General features: G+C 36.0%; 1 protein-coding gene across 1 annotated transcript in view; it reads right to left on the bottom strand.

Moving 5' to 3' along the window:
• DOCK2 (dedicator of cytokinesis 2) overlaps positions 1–25,819 on the bottom strand; it is a 449,319-nt gene that overhangs the window by 355,852 nt on the left and 67,648 nt on the right. Inside the window, exons 21-23 of the mRNA XM_051978885.1 lie at positions 13,711–13,819; positions 3,362–3,432; positions 1,295–1,401 (exon numbers count right to left, since the gene is read on the bottom strand). Of these exons, the coding sequence (XP_051834845.1) occupies positions 1,295–1,401; positions 3,362–3,432; positions 13,711–13,819 (287 nt within the window). The remainder of the gene's footprint in view (positions 1–1,294; positions 1,402–3,361; positions 3,433–13,710; positions 13,820–25,819) is intronic.

The following is a 25,819-nucleotide window of genomic DNA, read 5'->3' as shown; positions in this document are numbered from 1 at the left end:
TATAAAAATGTTTTGATGAGTTGTCAATTTAGTTGGGAATGACTCTCATTAGGGTTTTCTTAGCAAAGATACTGGAGTGGTTTGCTATTTCCTTCTCCAGATCATTTTACAAATGAAAAAACTAAGGTAAACAGGGTTAAGTGACCTGCCCAGTGTCACATGGCCAGAAGGGGTCTGAGTCTGGATTTAAACTCAGGTCCTCCTGACCCAAGGCAGACATTCTATCTACTGTACCTCTATGTAGCTGTTGCTAAAAAAAATTCTGTCTTTTGAACTTTCAGCGAGTTCTAATTTTTTTTTTTTTGCTGGTGGAGCATCTTGCCTCAAATGTGGACAGCTGCTGAATGATCAGGGTGGTGACTGCTAAAGGTTGGGGTGGCTGTGGCAATGCATTAAAATAAGGCAACAATGAAGTTTGCTATATTGACTCTCGAAAAATTTCTCTGAAGCATGAGAAACTGTTTAACAGCATTTCACCCACAAATTGGAGTCAATCTTCTCAAACCCTGCTGCTATTTTATCAATTAAATTTATGTGATATTCTTCAACATTGTTATATCTTGGGGAATAGGAGGCCAGGAAGAGGGAGAGAGATAGGGGAATGGCCAGACAGTGAAGAAGTCAGAATATACACATTTATCAATTAAGTTCACAACCTAATAAGAGAATGGTTTGTGGCACCCCAAAAAAGTTACAAAAGGAACATCAAAAATCATTGATCATGGATCATCATAACAGATAGGATAACAATGAAAAAGTTTGAAATATTGTGAGAACTACCAAAATGTGACACATGACACAATGGGAGCATACATTGTTGGAAAAATGGTACCTTTAGAGTTGCTCGATGTAGGACTGCCATAAAGCTTTAATTTGTTAATAATTTTTTTTAAATTATCTGAGAAGCCCAATAAAATGAGGTATGCTTGGATATATGTCCAAGTAATGGTAAGAATAACAAGATAATAATTTTAAAAACAAAGAAACCAAGGGGGGGGGGGGACTTACTTGAGGCATCTAAAGTAAATGACTCCAAATTCTTACCACTGCTCTTTACTTTTCTTGAAAGAAAATAAAAGGCAGTTTTAATGCAAGCCACAAGCCCTCATAAAAAACAATTTAGTTTAGGTATCTCTACCTTGTCAGTTCCTCTTTGTGTTTATAAATCTCTGGAGAGTTACCATGGAATAGACATTTTAATTATCCAACAAAATGCCAGGTGCTGCTTCATTGTTCCAAAAACCATATGCAGCCTTCATGATGAGTTCGCTTGTGAAGGACAGTTTGGACTTACCTTGTTTTTTAAAGAGATTGCTCTGGACGATCTCATTCATGGACTGCACTTTTTGCTTCTGAAGTTTGACTGGTGGTATGCAAGTGTAAAATTCATAGAGGAGTTGGCTGTAGGCAGGAAACAGCAGAGTCCCCAAATCAAATCTTAATCAACTTGATAATTATGCATTGTTGGGGGTGGGGGAGAGTTGGCACTGCAAGGGGTGGACTAGGCCTGGGATTTCATGATTATATATAATGCCCAGTAAGGAATTTCCCTCTACAATGCAATACTGTACCTTCTGTGGAACTTAGGATCTTAGAGTCACCAGGAATATGGAAAGGTTAAGTGATAACACTAAGAGCAAGTATTCGCAAAGTTTGGGAAAATACTGCTTCCTCATTTTATCCCAACAACTCTAAGAAGCTGCTGTTGCTTTTTATTGTTGTTGTTAAGTCATTACAGTTGTGTCTTGACTCATTGTGATCCCATTTGAGGTTTTCTTGGCAAAGAACTAGAGTGTTTTGCCATTTTCTTCTCCAGCTCATTTGACAGATGAGTAGACTAAGGAAAACAAGGCTAAATGACTTGCTCAGGGTTTCACAGCTACTAAATGTCTGAAGCTGGGTTTGAACTCAGGTCCTTCCGATGCCAGGGCCATCACTCTAACCATTGTACCATCTAGTTGCTGGGTGGCACAATGGATAGAATGTAGGCCTTGGAGTCAAGAAGACTCATCTTCAGGCATTCAAATTGGGTTTCAGACACTTAGTAGCTATGTGATCTTAGACAAGTCTCTTATTCCTATTTGCCTTAGCTTCCTTATTTGTAAAATGAGCTATAGAAAGAAATGGCAAACCATTCTAATATCTCTGCCAAAAAAAACCCTCAATGGAGTCTCAGAGATTTGGTATTATTATTGTCTCCATTTTACAAATGAGGAAGATGAGGCAGAAGTTAAATAACTTGTCTAGGATCAAACAGCTAATAAGTGTCTAGGACCAAATTTTAGTGCAAGTCTACCTCACTGCAGTTCTAGCACTTCCTCCAGTGCAAGTAGTTTTGCACAGGCCCACCCATCTAGTCTGTATGAGAGGAAGGAATCGTATTCTAGACTTTCTAACTTTAACCCCAGCTCTTTCCATCCATGATTCCACATCACATCTCTCAATAGTGCTAAAGATTAGAGGCTAAAGACTACCAAGATGTTAAAATTGGAATTTATCAATGGTAGCTTTTAAAACAGAAAAGGCCTTGGTTGATACTTCTTGTTCCAGGTGTCAGCCAAAATATAACAAAGTCATTTTGGTGCTCTTTGAATAAGAAGAACAACAATCAACTAACCAATTCCAGATGCCAGGGAATAAGACTAAAAATTATAGTAAAAGTTCCAACATGAATTACTAGTGGGGATTTCCTCATCTGGGAAATCCTTATACCAAGAACTACAGGACTAGTCCTTATTAGTTTCCTCAATAAAAACCTGTCTTCTATAATCTGTCACCCTGAAACTCAAAAATCAAACATTCCTTAAAGAAAGAGCAACAGGTCATGTTCTGCAAAATTCCATCATAGTTAAAATAATGTACTAAGTGACTTTATTCATTTTGTAAAGTGGAAAAAGAGAGGGATGGAGAAGGACCCTGCCTTGGCAACCTCTTCCAAACTCACTCATTGACAAGTCACAAATATGCATTTTCTATAAGACTTTAGGAGCAAGTTATGAGGCAAAGAATGGGAGCCCCCAACAGGAGCATACTTAGTTTCTAAAGGGAAGCAATGACCTACATTGTCTTTCAACAGTCTTTCAAACCACCCTTCACCCTTTAGAAGTAGCACCGCATGCTGTCACTTTTCAATGGCAAGGTTGGGACAAGAATTCCAATCACCTACTTTTGTTTCTTACCCAAGTCCTGGTACAAGAAAACATTCCACTTTCCCATTAGCCCACTAATATATCCCCTTAAAAGTTATTGGAAATGGTCCATCCATCGTGAGTCAATCCCAACATTCCTCAGGAAAGCTTCCCTTGCTTTGGCACTCCCGGTTTCCCAAGGGAGCTGAGGACAATTCATACCATGTGCTCACCTGAGTAACTTAGCATCGAAGACAGTTTCCACATCATGGAGAACAGATGGGATATATTTCAAAGCAGCCACCTGGAATAAGAAATGAAGTTAACTTGAAAGATGCCCTCATTTCAGGGTTAGGTGTGGGTATGAAGGATATTTTGCTAAATAATACAGTTAATGTGAGGTGGTTCCTACATTATGTGAACTGTTCAAATAAGTCATGGCCCTGGATCATTAATCAAGATTATGCAATTATCCCTTCCACATTGTGAGGGTTAGAGGCGCAGTGCCCCCATGATCTGGAAAATCTATGTAAAATTCTTTTGACCTTCCCTTCATACCAGAGAAAAAGTCTGAATTTTTTCTTTTTCTTTTATGTGGTGTTATAGTATATTATTATAAAATTTGGGTAGGTAGTATAGAAGCCTGTATGTATATTTTATGCATTTATAAGTTTCTAAGCTTTTTCTGGGTTGTCTGCTAGTCTTCTCATGTCATCTGCAGCTTCCACAAAACTCCTTCAAAATTCCTATTTAATTTCTTTTGTCGACCCACAGTCTATCAAAATGGTGACAGGGAATGTTGTAATATGAAAAGAATAACTCTACACAAATACACACATGCATATACATTCAAAATCAATGCACTATACACATAATTATCTCAAAAGGTAAGAATCCAAGGAACATATATCTTCTTTTGTTTCATTAAAGCAAGGCTGGGCTACATTAAGTCACATTCTGCCTACCCTGCCCTTGTAAATAGCAGAAGGCATTTTTCAGACCCTGGACAGGGTCTGATGATTAAAGCTTCCTGAAAATGGAATATATATATATATATATATATATATATATATATATATATATATATATATATATATATATATCAGGCAGGAGGTTAAATTAGTTGGCCCCTAAGATCTTTTCCAATTCTAGGATTCAAATATATTTAAGATTCATAAGATCCCCTGTTATTTTTTCAAATATTTATCAAAGAAACTGTTAGCAAGATAAGCAGAGCAGAAATTGAATGTTAGGTGTTGTTTTGGGTTTCGGTTTTGCAAATTTCACACGTACAATTTACTGAGGAGGCCTTTGTAGGTGAAACTGAATGTGAAAGGCCTACTTGACAAATTAACTAAATAAAGATTTGGCATTTGAAATCTAAAGAAAGTAAAAGATAGGACTGTATATTTAATGTTGGATTAGAAAACATTTAATCTCACCCCTTTATTTTGTAAGTGGGAAAATTAAGGAACAGGAAAATAAGTGACTTGACAGGTCACAATCTTAGAAATGCAAGAAGCCGACCTATTAATTAAGCTCGGGTCTACTGATTCCAAATTCCACTCTCTTTCCATTAAACCATACTGCTTACCCTCATCTTCTACTTGTGAAAAATGAGGGGGTTAGAAAGTCACCTCTAAGGTCTTCTCCAGCTCTATCCATAATAATAGCACACATTCATATAATGTTGAAGGTTTGCAAAGATCTTTAAACATACTATTGCATTTAATCCTCACAAAAACCTTGTAAGGCAGATATTATCATTATCCCAACTTCACAGAGGAATCAGTCAGTCAGCTTTTACTAAGCATCTATTATGTGCCCGGAACTGTTTTAAGTACTGGGGATTCAGAGAAAGGCAAAAAATAATCCCTGCCCTCAAGGAGCTTACCATTTAATTGAGGAGACAGCAGGCAAACAACTATGTATAAATAAACTATGAATAACATATATAGAAAATAACCAGCAGAGGAAAGCAATAGAATTAAGAGTAATTAGAATCTGAAATCAGGTGTTGCTGAAATTCAGGATTAGCTGCCTCTCATCTGTATGTGCATATACTTACATTATGTATGTGTATATTATGTATATGTATATATGCATATGTATGTATGCACACATAGACATATAAAGGCCAAGGTTTCCCACTGCATCCGGGGCTATCTCCAGTTATCCTGATCTATAGATATTGGCCACTAGTCCCAGATGACTCTGGAGGAGAAAGTGAAGCAGGTAACTTTGCTCAGCCCTCCCTCACTTAAATCTGATTCACTTGCATGTCATGACATCACTTTCTTTTTTTTTTTATTATTATTATTATAAAAATGTTTTCTCAGTTTATTTATTTTTTTATTATTATAACTTTTTATTGACAGAGACCATGCCAGGGTAATTTTTTTTACAACATTATCCCTTGCACTCTCTTCTTTCCGACTTTTTCCCTCCCTCCCTCCACCTCCTCCCCCAGAGGCAAGCAGTCCTATACAAGTTAAATATGCATCACTTTCAAAGGATATTTTGCTCTTCAAATATGGACAACATACCACAACAATATACAACACATATACACTCTGTGTGTGTGAGAGAGAGAGAAACAGAGACAGACAAAGAGACAGAGAGACAGAGAGAGAGACAGAGACACAGAGAGAGACACACACAGAGACACAGAGAGAGACACAGACAGTGAGAAAGAGAGAGAAAGAGAGAGAAAAAGAGAGAGAGAGAGAGAGAGAGACAGAGACAGAGGCAGAGACACAGAGAGAGAGAGAGAGACAGAGACAGAGACAGAGGCAGAGACACAGAGAGAGAGAGAGAGACAGAGAGAGACAGTGAGAGAGAGAGAGACAGAGAGACAGAGATAGAGAGACAGAGAGACAGTGAGAGAGAGACAGAGAGAGAGAGACAGAGACAGAGACAGAGACAGAGACAGAGAGAGAGAAAGAAAGAGAGACAGACAGACAGACTAGGGTGAGAGGGACAGGCTTGTGGCAGAGAAACAGCATTATTTCCTCTGCAGAAAATTAACTGGATCTAAGTTACATTCTTAGTCTCATTAGAACAATGTACCAATCAAGCTACAGACAGGTAAACTTCAGCCTGTGGCAGTGATACCAGATGGATTTTGGCACCACACAATTAGAGGAGAATGTTTATGATCTTGCTTCCATCCACATCCAGGTGGGTTTAGTAGTCACCTCATCAATTTCTCCAAATCTGACTTCTGCTCACCAGTGTCTTTGGTTCTTTGTTCTTATAAAAATATACTTGGAGATCTGAGTGAGTCTAGGAAACAAGGGGGTAAGATGATCCAGTCACCCATACTTTTCTCTAGTCCTAAACCAAATCCTCCTGTTCTAACACCCAGACCTATTGATCCAATCATTAAGCCCATCTCTCATATGCTTCATCACACCTCCATCTGTAATCTGTACACCTGGCACAATGCATGGCACATGATAGGCATTTAATAAATGCCTGTTAAATCATTGTCTTGAGACCAGAGATGCAACAGTGATAAACACGCTCCTATAGACTCACTGCAATAAAGCCCTAAAAAGAAAAGAGGACAAAATTGTGACATTTTAGTCAATACCCACCTAGGAAATCAGACGGCTAGCACTGCAGCAGAGAACTGCTGCATTTTGCTGGTCTTTAAGGACTGAATTTCCATAGTGAGACAAGAAACAGCAGCCATGAGGAGCCTATGCATCCAGGACAGACATTTCATTAAAATGCTTCAGATGTTCACAGGATGGGGTTGGGGAGAAAGAGATGGGGGAGGGGAGAAAGAGAAGTGGAAGGCTTTGGAAGGAATCAGTCTTCTCAGTCCTAGTCTGGCAGCAATAGAAAGCAAGCTGACTACCTGTCACCTTTGGACTTTGAATGTGTTATCAACTCAATGGGAATGTATTAAACTTTCATCTTGTCCATGCTGACTTGCAGGCGCATATGAAATCTGTTATTTTCCTTCCCAAGGGGAACTGTTCCCCTCTGCCTCTGAAAGTCTGCTGGGACTTGGGTAACAGCTAGAGGTGACCAAGGTTTCGCTGTTCTCAGTTGTATAAGTACAACAGAGATCTGGTTGAGGGCACAGAGGTTTGGCAGGACTCATGGAGTCAGAAACAGAGCCTGGAGCCTGAGACCTAGATGGAAGCATCCCTCATTTCTATGTGTTGTCTCCTCTTATTAGATCATAAACTCCCTGAGGGCAGGGATTGTTTTTAATCTGTATCCTCAGTGCCTTTCTCATTGAGTGTCCAATAAATGCTTTTTGGGGGGGGGAAATATACTGATGTTTTCTGTGCCATTTGCATTTTTTTCTAGGTAGGGAATCTGAGTTCCTGGACATTCCTGCTGACATTCTAACAACGTATCTTATAAGTTGGAGATACATCATTTTCTAGGACTAGTATGAAAACTGTACATTTACCCACCACTCATCACCCCAAGGTAGTGGAAAGTGGTAAGAACAGACATCAAGAATGTGTGTTTCACTTCTATAACTTGTTAATTATATGATACCAAACAAATTTATCTGATCAATGATAGATTTTTCCCTTGAGAACACAGGGATCAAAGTAAAAGGTGCCATGAAGACAAACCTGTGGAAAAGAGCCAAATTCAAACTAAGCAATAAAAATCTAATTGGCATGCTGAGGTACAAGAAGAATGGATGGAGGAATGAAGCTTCATTCTAATTAGCATCACCTGAACTGATAATACCGTTCTCAACAGTAAATTGAAAATAGAAAAAAACAAAAATTGCCCAAAATTGCCCAAAATGAACCCTCCCTTGCAAATACACATTTCATCGTCTGCTAAAGGATTTCCTGCCTGTCTTTCCATTGAATCTAAATGAACACAGCTTGAGATTTGTGACAGCGTTATTAGTGTCAGTATAAGCAAAAGATGATGTCACGCCTTAGTATAAGTTCCCACTTGAATACCAGACATCATCCTCATGGAAAATTCATAGACATTTAAAATAGACAATTCCCTTTCCCCACTGATTTTTCAACCCATTCATCACAGCAGACATTTGAATTTGCAAAACCAATACAAGAAAAAGGACTGACAATTTCTTAGGGATTCACTACAGCCTGAAGATGAGAAGGGAACTTCCTTGTATATTTTCTATCAAGAAAAACAGATGAAGACTCCCAGGACAACGTGCATTATCATTAATTTTTCATTTATTTTCCAACCAGAAGCCAAGATCGAGGAAGGAGAAAGAAGTTGATGGGCATTTACAAAATGTATACTTTTGACCTGTTCCTATAGGGAAATTTCATGATCTGGTATTATTGTGTGTTTGCTTTCTTCTTCCTACTTTAGATCTCTGATATCATTGATATATAGACATCCTGATATGTAAGTTCTTCTCTTTTTTTTTTGAGCAGAACCAAAAATCTTTAATGACAAGAATAGTCAGCAACTCATTTGACATTTATACCCTTAGAAAGCTGCCTGAGAGAATTGAGAGTTCAAGAGATTTATTGGTTACCACACAATTAGTATGTGCTGGAGGCCAGATTTGTAGGGGCTTAGATATTGAGGTAAGAAGAGAGGCTCAAGAAATCTTCAAAATCCTCCTTTAGGATGATGAATCTAAGATCTATTGGAATGGTCTTAGAGTAGAAGCACCTTCTAGAGTCTTTAAGATAGGATGCATATACTAAGTCCTAATAGTTCATTATGTTCCTCCCCAAAAAATACTTCCTCTACTCCAGAATAAACAATTTCTCAAAAATATTTTAGTCCTACTCCTATGCCACACAAACACTAGAAGGATATATCAAGCTTGAGGATCATCCTCAAGCCAAAATCCAGTATCAGGATTCATTTTCAGGGACTAGCCTAGATAAGCCTTAATATGTTCATTAACAAGCTGACTTCTAAGTGATGAATTTGGAGATCATAAAAACTATAGAAGACCAACAACTGAATTACAGAAGAGTTTTAATGTGATACTTTGAAAGATAAATTATTGAATCATTGAAAATACATTTCAGATTGATAAATGGTTAAAGGATAGGAATGAGCAGTTTGCAAGAACAGGCAGTTTAAGAAGAAATCCAAGCTATTTATAGTCATATAAAAATTCTTTAAATCATTATTGATTAGAGAATGCAACTTAAAACATCTCTGAGGTATCACTTCACACATATCAAATTGACTAGTATGATAGAAGAGACAAATGTTGGAGGGGATATGGGAAAACTAGATACTTATGCAATGTTGATGGAGTAATTAAATGACCCAACTATTTTGAAGACTATGCTCAAAAAGCAAAAAAATGTGCCTACTCTTTAACTCAGCAGTACCACTAATAGGTCTATGTTCCAGAGAGAGCAAAGGAAAAAGAAAAGGATCTATATGTATAAAAATATGTATAGCAGCTCTTTTCATGGTGGCAAAGAATTGGAAATTGAGGGGATTTCCTTCAACTGGGAATGATTGAACAAGCTGCTGCATATGACTGTGACGGAATACTATTATGTAATAAGAGATGATAAGCAAGATGCTTTCAGAAAAACCTGGGAAGATTTATATGAACTGCTACAAATGAAATAAGGAGAACCAGGAAACCATTGTACACTATAACAGTAATGTACAATGTACAATAATCAGCTATGAATGACTAAGTTATTTTCAGCAATACAGTGATCCAAAATAATTCCAAAAGATTTATGATGAAAAATGTTCTCCACCTCCAGAAAAAGAATGGTATCTGAGTGCAGATCAAAGCATACTTTTTTAAACTTTCTTTTTCTTTTTTTTTCTTTTTTTTTAATTTTTATTTAATAATTACTTTATATTGACACTCGTTTCTGTTCCAATTTTTTTTCCCTCCCTCCCTCCACCCCCTCCCCTAGATGGCAAGCAGTCCTTTATATGTTGGATATGTTGCAGTATATCCTAGATACAATATATGTTTGCAGAACCGAACAGTTCTCTTGTTGCATAGGGAGAATTGGATTCAGAAGGTATAAATAACCCGGGAAGAAAAACAAAAATGCAGATAGTTCACATTCGTTTCCCAGTGTTCTTTCTTTGGGTGTAGCTGCTTTTGTCCGTCATTTATCAATTGAAACTCAGATCTCTTTGTCAAAGAAATCCCCTTCCATCAAAATATGTCCTCATACAATATCATTGTCGAAGTGTATAATGATCTCCTGGTTCTGCTCATTTCACTTAGCATCAGTTCATGTAAGTCTCGCCAGTCCTCTCTGTATTCATCCTGCTGGTCATTTCTTACAGAACAATAATATTCCATAACATTCATATACCATAATTTACCCAGCCATTCTCCAATTGATGGGCATCCATTCATTTTCCAGTTTCTAGCCACTACAAACAGGGCTGCTACAAACATTTTGGCACATACAGGTCCCTTTCCCTTCTTTAGTATTTCTTTGGGATATAAGCCCAATAGAAACACTGCTGGATCAAAGGGTATGCACAATTTGATAATTTTTTGGGCATAATTCCAGATTGCTCTCCAGAATGGTTGGATTCGTTCACAACTCCACCAACAATGCAATAGTGTCCCAGTTTTCCCGCATCCCCTCCAACATTCATCATTATTTTTTCCTGTCATCTTAGCCAATCTGACAGGTGTGTAGTGGTATCTCAGAGTTGTCTTAATTTGCATTTCTCTGATCAATAATGATTTGGAACACTCTTTCATATGAGTGGTAATAGTTTCAATTTCATCCTCTGAAAATTGTCTGTTCATATCCTTTGACCATTTATCAATTGGAGAATGACTTGATTTCTTATAAATTTGAGTCAGTTCTCTATATATTTTGGAAATGAGGCCTTTATCAGAACCTTTAACTGTGAAAATGTTTTCCCAGTTTGTTGCTTCCCTTCTAATCTTGTTTGCATTAGTTTTATTTGTACAAAGGCTTTTTAATTTGATGTAATCGAAATTTTCTATTTTGTGATCAGTAATGGTCTCTAGTTCATCTTTGGTCACAAATTTCTTTCTCCTCCACAAGTCTGAGAGATAAACTATTCTATGTTCCTCTAATTTATTTATAATCTCGTTCTTTATGCCTAGGTCATAGACCCATTTTGATCTTATCTTGGTATATGGTGTTAAGTGTGGGTCCATGCCTAATTTCTGCCATACTAATTTCCAATTATCCCAGCAGTTTTTATCAAATAATGAATTCTTTTCCCAGAAGTTAGGGGCTTTGGGTTTGTCAAACACTAGATTGCTATAATTGACTATTCTGTCTTGTGAACCTAGCCTTTTCCACTGATTCACTAATCTATTTCTTAGCCAATACCAAATGGTTTTGGTGACTGCTGCTTTATAATATAATTTTAGATCAGGTACAGCTAGGCCACCTTCATTTGATTTTTTTTTCATTAATTCCCTTGAGATTCTTGACTTTTTATTGTTCCATATGAATTTTGTTGTTATTTTTTCTAGATCAATAAAATATTTTCTTGGAAGTCTGATTGTCTTTTTCTTTTTTTATCTTTTCTCCTTTGCAACATGGGCTACTATAGAAATATTTTATATGACCACACATGTGTAATCCTTAGTAAACTGCTTGCTTTCTCAATGAGAGGGTAGGAAAAAAAGAGGGGGAAAGGATTTGGAATTTAAGATTTTTAAGGTTATTTTTTTCTCTTTTTCTGGAGCAACAGGATATAGGAAAATAGTTATTTCTTTACTGAAAAAAATGAATTAAAAATAAAGAGATAAATCATCCAAACACCTCATCTCCCAATTTAGGATCCCAATTTAAGATTTTTTTTAAAAATGGATTGTAAAAATTGTTTTTATATGTAATAGAAAAATCTTTTTAAAAGTATATTTCAGAAAGATGTAGGCTCTCAATCAGTTACTGGTCTGATATAGAAAACTATTTTATGAGTCTGGTCATCTGATAGAAAATATTAAGCACCATATGTAAATCCCAAAGGTTCATCTTGACCTTAAATACCAAACAATAAAATTTCATCTTATCTGTTGCTTCTCTTATTCCTACAAACAAAATGATAACAGAAAAAACAATAAATCCAGCCCACATCACAGAAAAATTAAGAAATTCCAAGAGGATAATGCTAAATAATAGGAATCCTAGCACCAGGAGAATAATAACCATAATAAACACTGCTTTTATTTTTAAAAAAACACTATATTTTTCAAAATTTTTTCACATTATCTCATTTGAGTCTTGCAATATCTCTGTATTTCAAAAGTACTCTTCTTTATAATCACATCATTAATTTCTGAAGGAATGGTTTCAGTCTCTCCTATTGCAGGTGAACAGTCACCAGAATTACAATCTCTGGTGTCATAAAGAACAGGTTTTCCTTATGCAACCATTCAGATAAATACAAAAACTCATTAATTCTAACTAGCAACTGGAGATTCCAAACATAGTAATGGCTATTTAAATTAGCAACTAAAAGGATTAAAAAATGAAGCAATCTGCATTAATTCATTGATTTAGATAAATGTATTTGGGTTTCCTTATATATGATACATTAGAAAACACTTCTGGAATGCTTTGCAGTAAATTCAGTAGAAATAATGAAGTCTTTCTAATTGGTCCCTTCACTCTAGTCCTGTGCTACTAAATTCTTTCTTAGAAACAAGGTCAAGTCTCGAGGTTTTTATAAGCATTATTGGGTTTGCAGATTAGCAAAAAAGGGATGCTCAATTGGTGATCCCTTGTCCTCATGGCAATATAGCTTCCTCGCAGAGGAGAGTTTCTAGTTATGTAAAGAGGAACAAGTTTATTGTGTTGGGAAGGAAATTTGGGCCTTTGGGCAGCAATTTCTTGTTAAGAACTAACTAGTTCTTACTGTACAAAAGTCAATACAATAAAAAGTAAGCCAAACTCTGATTTTTCCTAATGTGGGACCAAAAATTGAAGAGCTGGAGGGAACCTTAGATGACTGCAAATTCAATCCCTCCCTTTTATGGAGAAGAAAATGAGTCCCAGAGTCATTAATCAACTTGCCTAAGGTTGTTAGTAGGACAGTTAGGTGGCATAGGACAGTTAGGTGGCACAGTGGATAGAGCACTAGAACTAAAGGCAAAAAAAAAGCATGATTTCAAATTTGGCCTTAGACTCTTACTAGCCATGTGACCATAGGAAAGTCGCCTAACTCTGTTTGCCTCTATTTCCTCATCTGTAAAGTGAGCTGAAGAAGGAAATGGAAAACCAGTCCAGTACCTGAAAATCCCAAATGGGGTCACAGAGAGTCAGATATACCTGAAACAACTAAACAACAAATATTTTAATAAATGTCATAGGATTCAAACTTTTTGACTCCAAATCCAGCTTGCTACATATCTACTGTGCCACATATGGTCCATAAAATTCTAATTTAGAAATCATTAGTCCCAGATAGTTTTAGCTCATTGATAAACAAAAACCTTTCCCCTGCCTGTTAGCATTTTATCTCAGAGATAAGTAAGCATACCTTCCAACCTATAGCTTCAATTAACAAAGGATTGAATGTTAAACAGCAAATGTGGACACTATCTCAAATTATCACCATTTCTTTACTGTTAAGATTAGGAAAACCAATGTTTGTGTAAACTAACCTGCAACAAAATGGTGGTCTTGTATTGACTTTTCATCAGGTTGTTGATGGATTCAAAGAGTCTCCTCATGGATTCTTCAAATTCCATCTGTTCTTTGCCTTCATAGAGCCTAGAAAAGGACATGATTGGGTTATTATTTAAGTCAAAAGGTAATACCCTGAAAAATGTGCACCTGGTACAGTCCTCATCTAAAATTAAAAAGTCAGAGAAACTAGAACTCCAGTAAAGGAGAATTGATTTGGTAGTACTTGCATGCATAATTTACTCAGGATTGGGATGTAGGAGAAAATCCCATGCCCATAGTGCTAAGAAGAAACATAATAAAACTTTTTTTTTCCTCCAATAAAAAATGGCTTAAAAGAATGAAGCTTGGTTGAATAAAGGAGACATTCCTAATTTTATCTGATTAACAAGGATTAAAGGGCAAATTGTTGTCAGCTTTTCAAAGTGAATCAGAACATCAAGGAGATAGCTTTTCAAATTCATTGCCCCTTCATGGGACATAGTCTGGATGGGTTATATCTTCTACAGGACAGCTCCCTGTCACAGACCACAACATTCTCTATTCATCCATCTAAAATTGATTTTCAGCTTCTGATTTTAATCATTCTATCTACCCACTCTTATGAATAACATTTGTTCCCAAGCTTTCCCCAATTTTTTATCACCAATCAGAAAATATCCCCAATGTAATCTGCAGCTTTTAGTCAGAAATTCCACAGAGGAAATTTTCCTGCCCCACATTCATATAATGAAAGCATCGCCTGTCACAGTCCAGCTTAGTCAAAAAGCACCAAAAGTTTCTGCTTTCTGGAAAGGTGTATTTCTTAGATAAAGTGCTGACATTCTTAATAGATTTGTTTCTTCAACCATCCACAACACAAGCCAATCAATCGTTGCCCCACCAAGCAACTGTCACAATTAAATCCCAAACAAGCAACTGTTTTAACTAAATCCTACTGTTCTATGAAGACTAATAAGTTATTTTGTCTTCTATCTCTGCCTGTAACTTGTTTAGCATATCTTTTAAGTTTTTAAATGCTATGTCACTTAGACACATATGTTAAGATTCCTAGGTTCTTAACCTAGGAACCTAGGAAGACTTGTCATCATGAAAGAAAAGTGAAATGAATAGAATGCAGAGAATAACTGATACAATAACAACACTGTAAAAGCAAACAACTTTGAAAGACTTATGAATTCTAACCAATGCAATGATCAATCATGATTCTAAAAGACTAATGATGACGAATGCTATCTACCTTCTGAGAGAGGTGACAGAATCAAAATCAGGCTAAGTCACAATTTTGGGGGACATGGTCAATGTGGGAATTGGTTTTGCTTGACTGTAGTTATTTGTTATGTGGGGTTTTTTTTTTTCCTCTATCAGAAGGGAGAAGTGAGAGGAAGATAAAAATAAATGCTTGTTAATTGAAAAAATAAAGTGTATTTTTTTCTAACAAGGTGCTTTTAACCTTGGCAAAATATTACTAATAGCACCCATTCGTTTGATCCTCTGAATATCTCTGTGAGATAGGGATAATAAATCCATTTCATACATGGGAAAACTTGGAAATAATCTTGGATTTTGAATATTGTTGCTGAGAGAACTAGAAGAGAGAGTTAATAAAGGGGTTATAATTAAAGGTTCCAGGAACCCAGAGGCTTTAAGGCTGCATAAAAATAATAGAAAAAGATTCACTCCATCTTGTCATGATGATAATAATATTAATGACAAAAATATTATGCTGTCTTAAGGCTTAGGTTTACTTTTAAATATATTACCTCACTTGATCCTTACAATAATTCTATAAAGCACTACAGATATTATTATATCCATTTTATATTTCATGAAACTTATACAGCTAGTAAGCAGAATTCAATCCAGATCGATCTCTTCTGATTCCAAATTAAACTCTCTTTCCACTATAATACATTGCCTATGGTTGTTGTTTTTTTTTTCCTTGAGCCCAGAAAGCCAAACTAAAAATAAGGTCAGATTTCAACTTGATATAAGGAAAAACAATAACAATAAGAGCTATACAACCACAGAATTGGATTCCTTAGGGAGCAATGGATTTCCTCTTGCTGTATGTCTTCAATTGAAGACCAGATGATGTGTTTCAAATGTTATTAGATATCATAAAAATCACATAATTATAGATCATAAGATCATAGGTTTAGAGCAGAAATAGACTTTTAGAGGCCACTAATTTTTTTCTAATTTTACAGAAAAGGAAATTGAGGCTGAATGAGGTAATATGACTTGCCTAGGAGTTACACAGAGTCTGAAGCAGTATTTGAACTTGGGTCTCCCTTCTACTTATCCACTGTACCACGTAGCTGTTTCATCATGTAGATGAGCCTGCTTATGTTTTCTGCTACATCGTTTGGCTGCTTCAGAATGAAGGAATAACATCTACAGATGCTACATTTATAACTATTGAAGACCCTAATGTCTTTAGCCCTGTCAAATGACAACATCAGAAACTGATATTATTTTAATAGCGGAAATAAAATTAAGTGAGAGGCATTACCCTCTGTTTTGCCACTGGACCCTAAGGACCATGAGATTCTCCTATCAGCTAGCTGACACTGTAGATGAGGCTAAGCCTGTAGTCAGAGAAATCTGAGTTCAAAATCCAACCTCAGACACTTATTCCTGTGTGATCCTAGACATTAATTAAACCTCTATTTGCCTCAGTTTCCTCAGCTGTAAAACAGGAAGAACAGCTGTCACCTTAAAGGGTTATTTCGAAGACCAAATGAGGTAATATTTGAAAGGAACTTAGCACTGTAGCTGGCACATAGTAGGCTCTTCAAAAGATGTTTATTCTCTTCCTTTCCCTTCTATTTTGACTTCTATCTATATGTTTTGTGCCCCCTCCATTAGAATATGAGCTTCTTCAGAGCAAGAATTGTCTTACTTTTCTATTTTTATTCTAGGATTTAGCATAGAGCTTTGTAATCAGTAAGCATTTAATAAATACTTTATTCAATTATTCATATGTTCTATTTTTCATATGTAAAAATTAAATTCAGCAAACATATTAAGTGTCTTTTAGAAGTTAAACATTGTCCCAAAGAGTAATTAAACTATGACTTAGCAATAGCATTATTTGGTTTTTTTCCAAAGAGAATGAGGGGACAAGGGAAAAGAACATAAATGTTCTAAAATGTTTATTGCAATTCTCTTTGAGATAGAAATTTAAGGGAAGGGAAAGAGAAAGGGGAATTATTTGAAAGGACAGTATCTATCTCATCTATCTAGAATAAGTTAATCATAGCCTTTAAAGCAAGGACATGAACCAAAAGTCTTCTCTAAATCCCCTCTTGTGCTAAAACCCTATGCTACATCTTCAGACAGAAGATGAGAATCCTTAAAATCAGCTGATAGTGCCAGTGGACTAATACTGAATGACCCTAAAATCTAACCACAATGAAAACTGGAACAGCCTGTGAGGCACATTTCTGGGGCATGCAAGCTGGATCACAGTGAACATTTCTGCTCCCAGGGCTTGGATAAATATAGCCATCCTTTGCTTGCATGTGATTCATTAAGAATACACAGTACACAGCTGAGCACTTACTAAATGCAAATGGAGCCCCATATGGCATGTACAATAATCTGCCACCACCTCTGCCATGCAGGTACATATAGTAGCCAATTAAAGTTGTTATTCAACCTCAGACAGATATTAAGCAAAATGTAACTAAACCTAACCTGGGCAAGAGAAAACAGAAAAGGTATATTTTGGAAGAGACTTTGAGAGAACTCCTGATTCATTTCTACTTCCAGTGAGTACTACTCTTTCACATCCTGGAAATAAATAGGATCAAGAGAAGATTCATCATAAGATTTTACAATATATTTTATAATAACATAATGGCCTCTTAGAACCCATTGCAAACTCAATCAGATAAAGGCATGTAAATATCCTATTTCCAACATTTACTAGTTGTACAACCATAGGCAAGTCACTTAATTCTGAAACTCAGTTTCCTTATTTGAAAAATGAAAATCATAATGCTATTTCCTAGAGCGTTTGGGGGAAAGGACTCCTTTAAATACTTCACAAATTTGAGATATTGTCACAATAATTATTATATTGTGATCATGGAATATTCAGAAAGAAAGAAAAAGATATGCCTTATTTGTCCAGCAAAATTTAATCCTGGATATTTAATATACCCATGAGTATAATAATGTGGAACTGGACAGGGGGATGAGAGTAGTTATTTGATCAGTTATCTTGACTGAATGATATATTCGTCATTGCCTCCCTACATTGACCATTGCAGATCAGCTGCCATGGCCCTGCACTATTCAGTACATTAGTCTTATACATGCTGTTTTGTGAAATTCATCAGCAACTGTGCAGCTATTATACCCCAGCCAGCTTTGAAATAATCCTAACAAGAGTCTTGAGAATTTTTAGCAAAGAAATACAGCAGAATCTTTCAGCTGCACAGCTCTTATCCCTACATGGTTCAGACTCTCAAAAAGAGACCTTCTTAGTCTGCTCTCACCAGATTAGGGAATATTCTCTATGTCCTTGGATGTATGGAAGGCAAGGAAACATTACAATGTTATGAAAAGAATCCAAAGATTGGTGGTAACCTTTATTCCTTTAGCTCTAAGCTCCAAACTATATAAGTGGTTTGTCTTGGGTTTCAGTATCAGTAATACACTAAAAGTGCTCTACAACTCAATAATCATCAAAACAAACAAACAAACAAAAACACCTATTATATCAATCATGGTGTCGGTTATCTTAAGATAATAGGGCTAGGACCAAAACAGTCAAAGTTGAGTCCCCACCACCAGCTAAGTCCAAGCATCCAAAAGTCAGCCCTACCACAAAGGAATTCTTCTAATAAAAGGAAACTGACTAAGGAGTTCAGTAGAGTAACTTCAATCAAAGGTACAAGGCTCAGAAGAACCTCATTAGGCAGTGACCCCCCAGCTCTGCATAAGAAATTAAATGAACCAGAGATGAAAGGGAAATGGCCGATTAAGAGAGAGAAGTCCAGTGGAGTGAAGGCCTTATTAAGCTTTCCAAGGCCATCATTTAATTTTGGTTAAAAATGAGACAGGGAAAACAACAGTGATGGATGATGCTTTTTTTGATAGGTAATAAACTTGAAAGGTGCAAAGAAAAAAAGAAAAGGAGGACTTGGAAAAGGGAATATCTAATGAAGGCTTAGGATAAGAGCAATATTGCCAACATGAGTTATCATAGGGGAAGCATGACCAAAGAGAGTTTGGAGTCAATTTCATTTAGTTGAATAGCCCCTGTCGGGTAGCTAGGGCTCCAACCAACATAAAGTGCCAATATTCTTGCCAATTATGAAACTATTTAACCTTGAAGTGTTATTTTCTGACATTTGATAAGAACAGTCCCTCAAGGCAATTGGCAGAAAAGTTTCTTTAAATATGCTACTTACTATAAATCACCCTAGAAAAAAATAATTAGTAGACATAGGAAAGAAAGACAAACATAACATTCAGCAATCCTATTTTGAAATATACCTAGAAGAACACATAAAACTTAATGTAATCATGGAAGAGGAACGGCCTCAGGTGGGAGCATAAACAGCTTAAATCAAATATAAAAGTTAACAATATAGAAGAAATGAAAGAAAAGCCACGCATCTAAAACATTCACTTTGCTTTTGAAAATATGGCAAGCTTGGGCAATAAATTAATAGTAAGTAGGTAATAAGATGCAGGCAAAAGCCTTGAAAAGAACTATAAGCTATGAATATAGTGCAATAGGTGTCCTATGCCATCACTCACTTGACACCAAGAGAAACTGCAGCCTTTAGGTAATTTGGCAAAAAAAAAAAAAGAACAAAGTTGCATAATTCTGCACTTAAGTAAATTTCTCCATTAGCATGAAAAATGTATTTGAGATATTTCAAATATAATTAGAACCTGGGTGCTCAGAAGCAATGCTAAGAGGGACAGAAATACATACATACACACACAGAGAGAGAGAGAGAGAGAGAGAGAGAGAGAGAGAGAGAGAGAGAGAGAGAGAGAGAGAGAGAGAAACTGCTGGGAAAGATGTGGATCAATCCCAGAATTATAGAAGAAATAAATCAATCAGTTGAAATTCACAAAATTGTTGGAAGAAACCTTAGAGTTCATAGGCCTAACCTCTGTCCAAAACCTGAATCCTTGTAATATATCCCAGCAGAAAATTATTATTGTTCCATGATCAGTGTTCTTTTTTCCTAATGGCCTCTTGGTCTCATAGTCATCATTATCCTTATGACTGATAATTTAAGATCACCTATGTTAAGAAAGTGTTTAGGGGACCATATAGTCTCATTTGATCCACACAAGAAGATGGGAAGTGTGTAAGTAGGAGATTGGGGAGGTAGTTAGAGAGCTGCTCTCTAAAACCAGAAGTCTTGGGCTCACTTCCCTACTCTGACACATTTATGTGACCTTAAGCAAATCACTTAATTTCTAAGCATCGCCATATGAAAAATTACTGCTTTGCAGTTGTGGAAATTTCCTTACCAGGGTAATACCCTGCACCTCTAAGATCACAGATCCAAAAACATTTACTAATAACCTGAGATATTATTATCCCAGTTGGTAGATGAAAAAAATGCGTGTAAAAAATGTTGCCCCAGGAACAAACAAGTAACAAGAACAAGAATTCAAACCCAGATCTTTCCAACACACTACACTGCCTTTGGAAATCTTAATATCACAAAGACCTGTATCCACCATTTCACAGTTTGGCTTCAGAATAATAAACAGTAAGTGATATACATTCTCTCCTTGGAGCAGCTAGGTGGAATAGTAGAAAGAGCCCAAAGGCAGGGAAAAATGTATCTTCTTGTTCAAATCTGGCCTCAGATACTTACTAGCTATGTTACCCTTTTTGTCTCCATTTCCTCATCTATATGAGCTAGAAAAAGAAATGGAAACTACTCCAATATCTTTGCCAGGAAAACCTCAAACGAGGTCACAAAGAGTGGGACACGACTGAAAAATGGCTGAACAACAATAACAATCACTCCTCTTTCCTTTGGTGTGAAGCTCCCTTGCAGCTCCACCTCTGCCCCACTTTTCCATTACTTTTGAATATTAGGAATAGAGGCTGGGGATTTAAGTCAGGGCACAATTCTCATAACACAAGAATCTGGTCTAAGCTGTGAGGATGTCTCCTATATCTTTGCCCAACACACACACATACACACACACACACACACTTTCCTGCCTTCCCCACCCTATGCCCTAGGACAGACATGGGGTAGAAAGAAAATGACTATTTAAGAAATGTCATGCTATTATTATTCTAAAACATGGTCATGCCTGGAGCATTGAAACTGTATCCTTTGAGTCTGGTTTCCTGAGTGGTACAATTAACCCCGGGTCCTCCTTGCTCCATTCCACTGAGAACCTTGACATTTACTGTTGAATGGTTGTGAGGTTTTTAAACATTTTTCTTACTAATGGCACCAATTTTTTTTAAAGATGCATGTGCAGTAAAACCTACTTAATTTGAAAGTCAGAGGAACCCCCTCCCTCATAAAATATCAAGTTGAAATATAATGAGCTATCAAGAGTTCTCATCTGTCTCTTAAGCTAGAGAAGAGAGGGACAATGCAAGGACTATGAAATCAGCAGCCCTAGATTTTTATCGTAGCAATGTTATTTACTAGTTGTGTCAATATCACTTAAACCCTCTGGACTTCTATTTCTTCCTCTGAAAAATCAATAGTGTTTAAGTTCCTTTCTTGTCCTAACATTCTGGGACCCTGAACTAGCAACTATAGTTAATCATATGACTACTGAGTGAAATCAAAATTGTAAGGTTGAGTTAATATATCAAATCAAAAGTTTTATAATTACATAGAAATATTGTTACTACTAGGTCATAAATTCCTTGAACATAAGGATTATACATTATATGTCTTTGAATATTCCTACATCAGCTGGCATTATAATTATTTAGTAAATACATAATGAATGAATGAATGTTGTTCCAATTACTGGTTTGAAACTGAAGGATTTGACTACCATTATTTAATATCATTATTCAACTTCAGTATTTCAATGGGCCAATGTGGGTTCTTTCTCTACTAGATAAGTTATAATCCATTTCTTTTGGTCCTGCATAATTCTTGTCCAGGTTTTTCCAAAAATTGAGCATAGATTTATACAATTCACTAGAGGCTGTCTTCTCTTTACTGTTTGTTGTTATTGTTGCTATTATTGCCAGTATTAAAGCACCATAGATAACTGGAAGGGATAACACATATTTGCTTGACATATTAATATTTACAAAAAACATTTCTCCCAACCACTTTGTAAAGTAGTAGTCTACAGGTTCAATAGATTAAATAATTCATTCAAGGTCCCAGAGGTAGAAAGTGACAGTGATGAATACAATGTAGAATATTCTGACTCTAATACATGACAGATAGGTTGGTTCATGGAAGAGATACTTATATCTTAAAGACTCAGTTGCCCAGGGATTTATTATCAAAAGGTGTATCATCTTCCTTGATTAGTTGAATGCCAAATAAATATTGTATCCATTATAAGTAGCAAAACTGAGTCCTTACAGGATACCTAACACCTTCTACAAGCACTCCTAGGGTTTGCTGTATAAGTGCTACCAAGATAAAAACAATATCAGAATTTATATCCTAATAAGTGGGAGATTTATGTTGTTTTGTTCAGGAGCTAGACTTGTGAGTTAGTCAAGGTAGATAATAGTCAATGCAGAAACCCTCTCTTCCAGTGAAGTTCATCAATTGTTCTTTAATCTTTTTATTTTAAAAAAATATATGCATGGATAGTTTTCAACATTCACTCTTGAAAAACCTTGTGTTCCAATTTTTTTTCTATTTCCCCTCTCCCTACCCAAGTAATTCAATATATGTTAAACATGTGCGAAAATGTTTGTAGCAGAAGGAATTGGAAATCGAGTAGATACCAATCATTTGGGCTGCTGACTAACTTATGGTATATGAATGTAATAGAATATTATTATTCTACAAGAAATGATGAGCAAGCTGATTTCAGAAAAACCTGTGAGGACTTATATGAACTAATGCATTTGATTGAAGTGAGAAAAAACCAAGAGAACATTGTACACAGCAACAAAAAGATTATGTGATCATAAACTGTGATGGACTTGGCTCTTTTCAATAATATGGTGATTCAAGGTAATTCCAATAGATTGGGATTATCTACATCCAGAGAGAGAAATATGAAGGCTGAATGTGGATCAAAGCATGGAATTTTCACTTTGTTGTTGTTGTTGTTCATTTGATTGTTATTTTTTCTTTCTCCTGGCTTTTTCCCCTTTTGTTCTGATTTCCTTTCATAACAAATATGGAAATATGTTTAGAAGAATTGTGCATGTTTAACCTACATTGAATTGCCTACTGTCTTGAAGAGGGAATAGAAGGGGTAGCAGGGGAGAAAAATTTGGAACACAAGTTTTTTCAGAGGTGAATGGTAAAAACTATTTTTGCATGTATTTGGGAAAATAAAATACTATTAGGGAAAAAAGAGTTTTCCTTACTTTAGTTCTTTTTCTACTGGGCCACCTAATTGGCACTCTGAAGATCACTTCACTACACTACACAATTGCTCAGTAACATGTTATAAAATCATTATATCATAATACTCTCTAATATCACATTTATTTCTCAAAGGAACATATGCTAGGTTAAGTGATTAGCCAAGCAAATAATTAAAGGAATCCAGAGTTAAACCTACCTAGAGTCACATAGCTAATAAATGTCTGAGGCCAGATTTGAACTCAGAAAAGTGAGTCCTTGAGACTTCTGACCCAGGACTCCATCCACTGCACCTCCTATCATTCTCTGTTATTCCTTGTCAAAGGAATAGGAGTTACACACAGTTACTACAAGGAAGGAGTGGCCAGTTACTGAGGATCACAAAACCCTTCTGGGTTTTGTAACTCTGGAATTATAACACAGAAGAGTTGGAGACTTTCACATTTGTTTTTAAACTAAGAATCAGGATTTTAAGAATCAATTTTTAAAAAATTGAAAGCTCCAGGGATTGAATAGGTGAAAATGTAGTCACTTTCAAAGGATTGAAGGGGAAAGTGGTTTGTGGAAGTAAACAAATAATTAAGAAGATGGTGTCTGAGAAGGAGAATTAAATCTGTAATCCACAGCTTCAAATACAAAAATAACAGGTACCTTTCCAGGAATGGAGTAAAATTAACAATGGTAAATGAGAACGTATTTGCCTTCTGGTATGAAACAAAGAGAGAAAGAAAACTGCCTATCATTTCAACAAACTAGAATGCAAAGTGAATAGCTTCAATTTAGAAGAATAACAGTAGAATTGCTCAGATATACATAAGAGACAAAATCCTAGAAAGGAACCAGTAATTAGAAAACCTAGTTTCATCAAAATATAAGTAATAAGCCAGGTGAGTTATAAGTCTATACATGAAAGCAAATTTGCCCTCAGAAGTATCAATGAGACACGATTAAATGAGAAAAATAATGGATTTGGAAGGGTACCAATAATATACTGGAGTCAGGTCATACTGGTATATAAGAGCCAATTGTTAAATTTCGATATAACCAATTATACCTCAGTAATCAGCAAATACTATAAATCAGGGCTTAATTTATTGTTTAGTTAATTTTCAGTTTAAGGAAAGTAATACAAATTAAATCATGTAAATTAAGCTTTAATATGTGCCATGAGCACTTTTTTCCACTGGAGAATATTTGTTAAATATTTACTCATACAACTGTGGGCATAAAATTCAAAAACAGAATGGAGAAATGAGGAATGGAGTCAAAATGATACCATGTTCTAGGAAAATTATACTCATGTGAGAAAAATACAGAAACCAGAGAGGGGGAATACAATACAAAGTTTTTAGGAGAAAATCAATGGAGGAGAAACAAAAGCAATATTGTCATTTGAGTATAAAGTCCAGACTACCCAGAAGGCCAGCTATGAAATCTCCAACACAACCAACAGAAGGCAAAGTGTGACCCCTGAACCCAGCATAACAGACAGGACTTGGCCAGGCCAACTCATGGCAATGGGAAAGCCCCAGCACCACAGAAAGTTAGTAAAAGACCTATGTCCTGGGGCAAAAGAAGCTTGGGTCTATAAACAGAGCTCAACTTTTTAAAAATGTGCAAAACAACAAAAAATCTCTGACCATAGAAAGCTATGGGACATGGAAGATCAGAACACAAATCCAGAAGAAAACAATGGTAAAATGCCTACAGGTGAAGCCTCAACAGGGCATATGAATTGGTCTCAAGCTCAAAAGATCTCTTGGAAAAACTCAGAAAGAATCTTAAAAAGAGAGAGAGAAGAAAAACTGGAAAAAGAAATGAGAGCTTTGCAGGAGAATCTGAAAGTTTTGGGGGGGAAGGAGGAGAGAAGCCAGCATCTTAAAAAAGGTAGCACAGAAATTGACAGAAGAAAACAATTCCTTAAAAAATAAATTTGGCAAAATGGAAAAAAAAATCCACTGAATCAAATAACTCCTTTAAAACTACAACTGATGGAATATTATTGTTCTGTAAGAAATGACCAGCAGGATGAATACAGAGAGGACTGGAAAGATTTACATGAACTGATGCTAAATGAAATGAGCAGAACCAGGAGATCATTATATACCTCAACAACAATACTATATGAGGATGTATTCTGATGGAAGTGGATCTCTTCAATAAAGAGAGCAAATTCAGTTTCAATTGATCAAGGATGGAAAGAAGCAACTACACCCAAAGAAAGAATACTGGGAACTGAATATAAACTGCTTGCATTTTTGTTTTTCTTCCCGGGGTTATTAATACCTTCTGAATCCAATTCTCCCTGTGCAACAAGAGAACTGTTCGGTTCTGCATACATATATTGTATCTAGGATATACTGTAACCTATTTAACATGTAAAGGACTGCTTGCCATCTGAGGGAGGGGGTGGAAGGAGGGAGGGAGAAAATCGGAACAGAAGTGAATGCAAGGGATAATGCTGTAAAAAAATTACCCTGGCATGGATTCTGTTAATAAAAAGTTATTAAAAAAAAAAAAAGAAGGTAGAATGAAAAACAAACAAACAAAC

Source organism: Antechinus flavipes, chromosome 2, assembly GCF_016432865.1.
Source record: "Antechinus flavipes isolate AdamAnt ecotype Samford, QLD, Australia chromosome 2, AdamAnt_v2, whole genome shotgun sequence".
NCBI classification, from domain to species: Eukaryota; Metazoa; Chordata; class Mammalia; order Dasyuromorphia; family Dasyuridae; genus Antechinus; species Antechinus flavipes.
The sequence above is the reverse complement of the archived record's forward strand: the minus strand, read 5'-3'. Positions and strand labels throughout refer to the sequence as shown.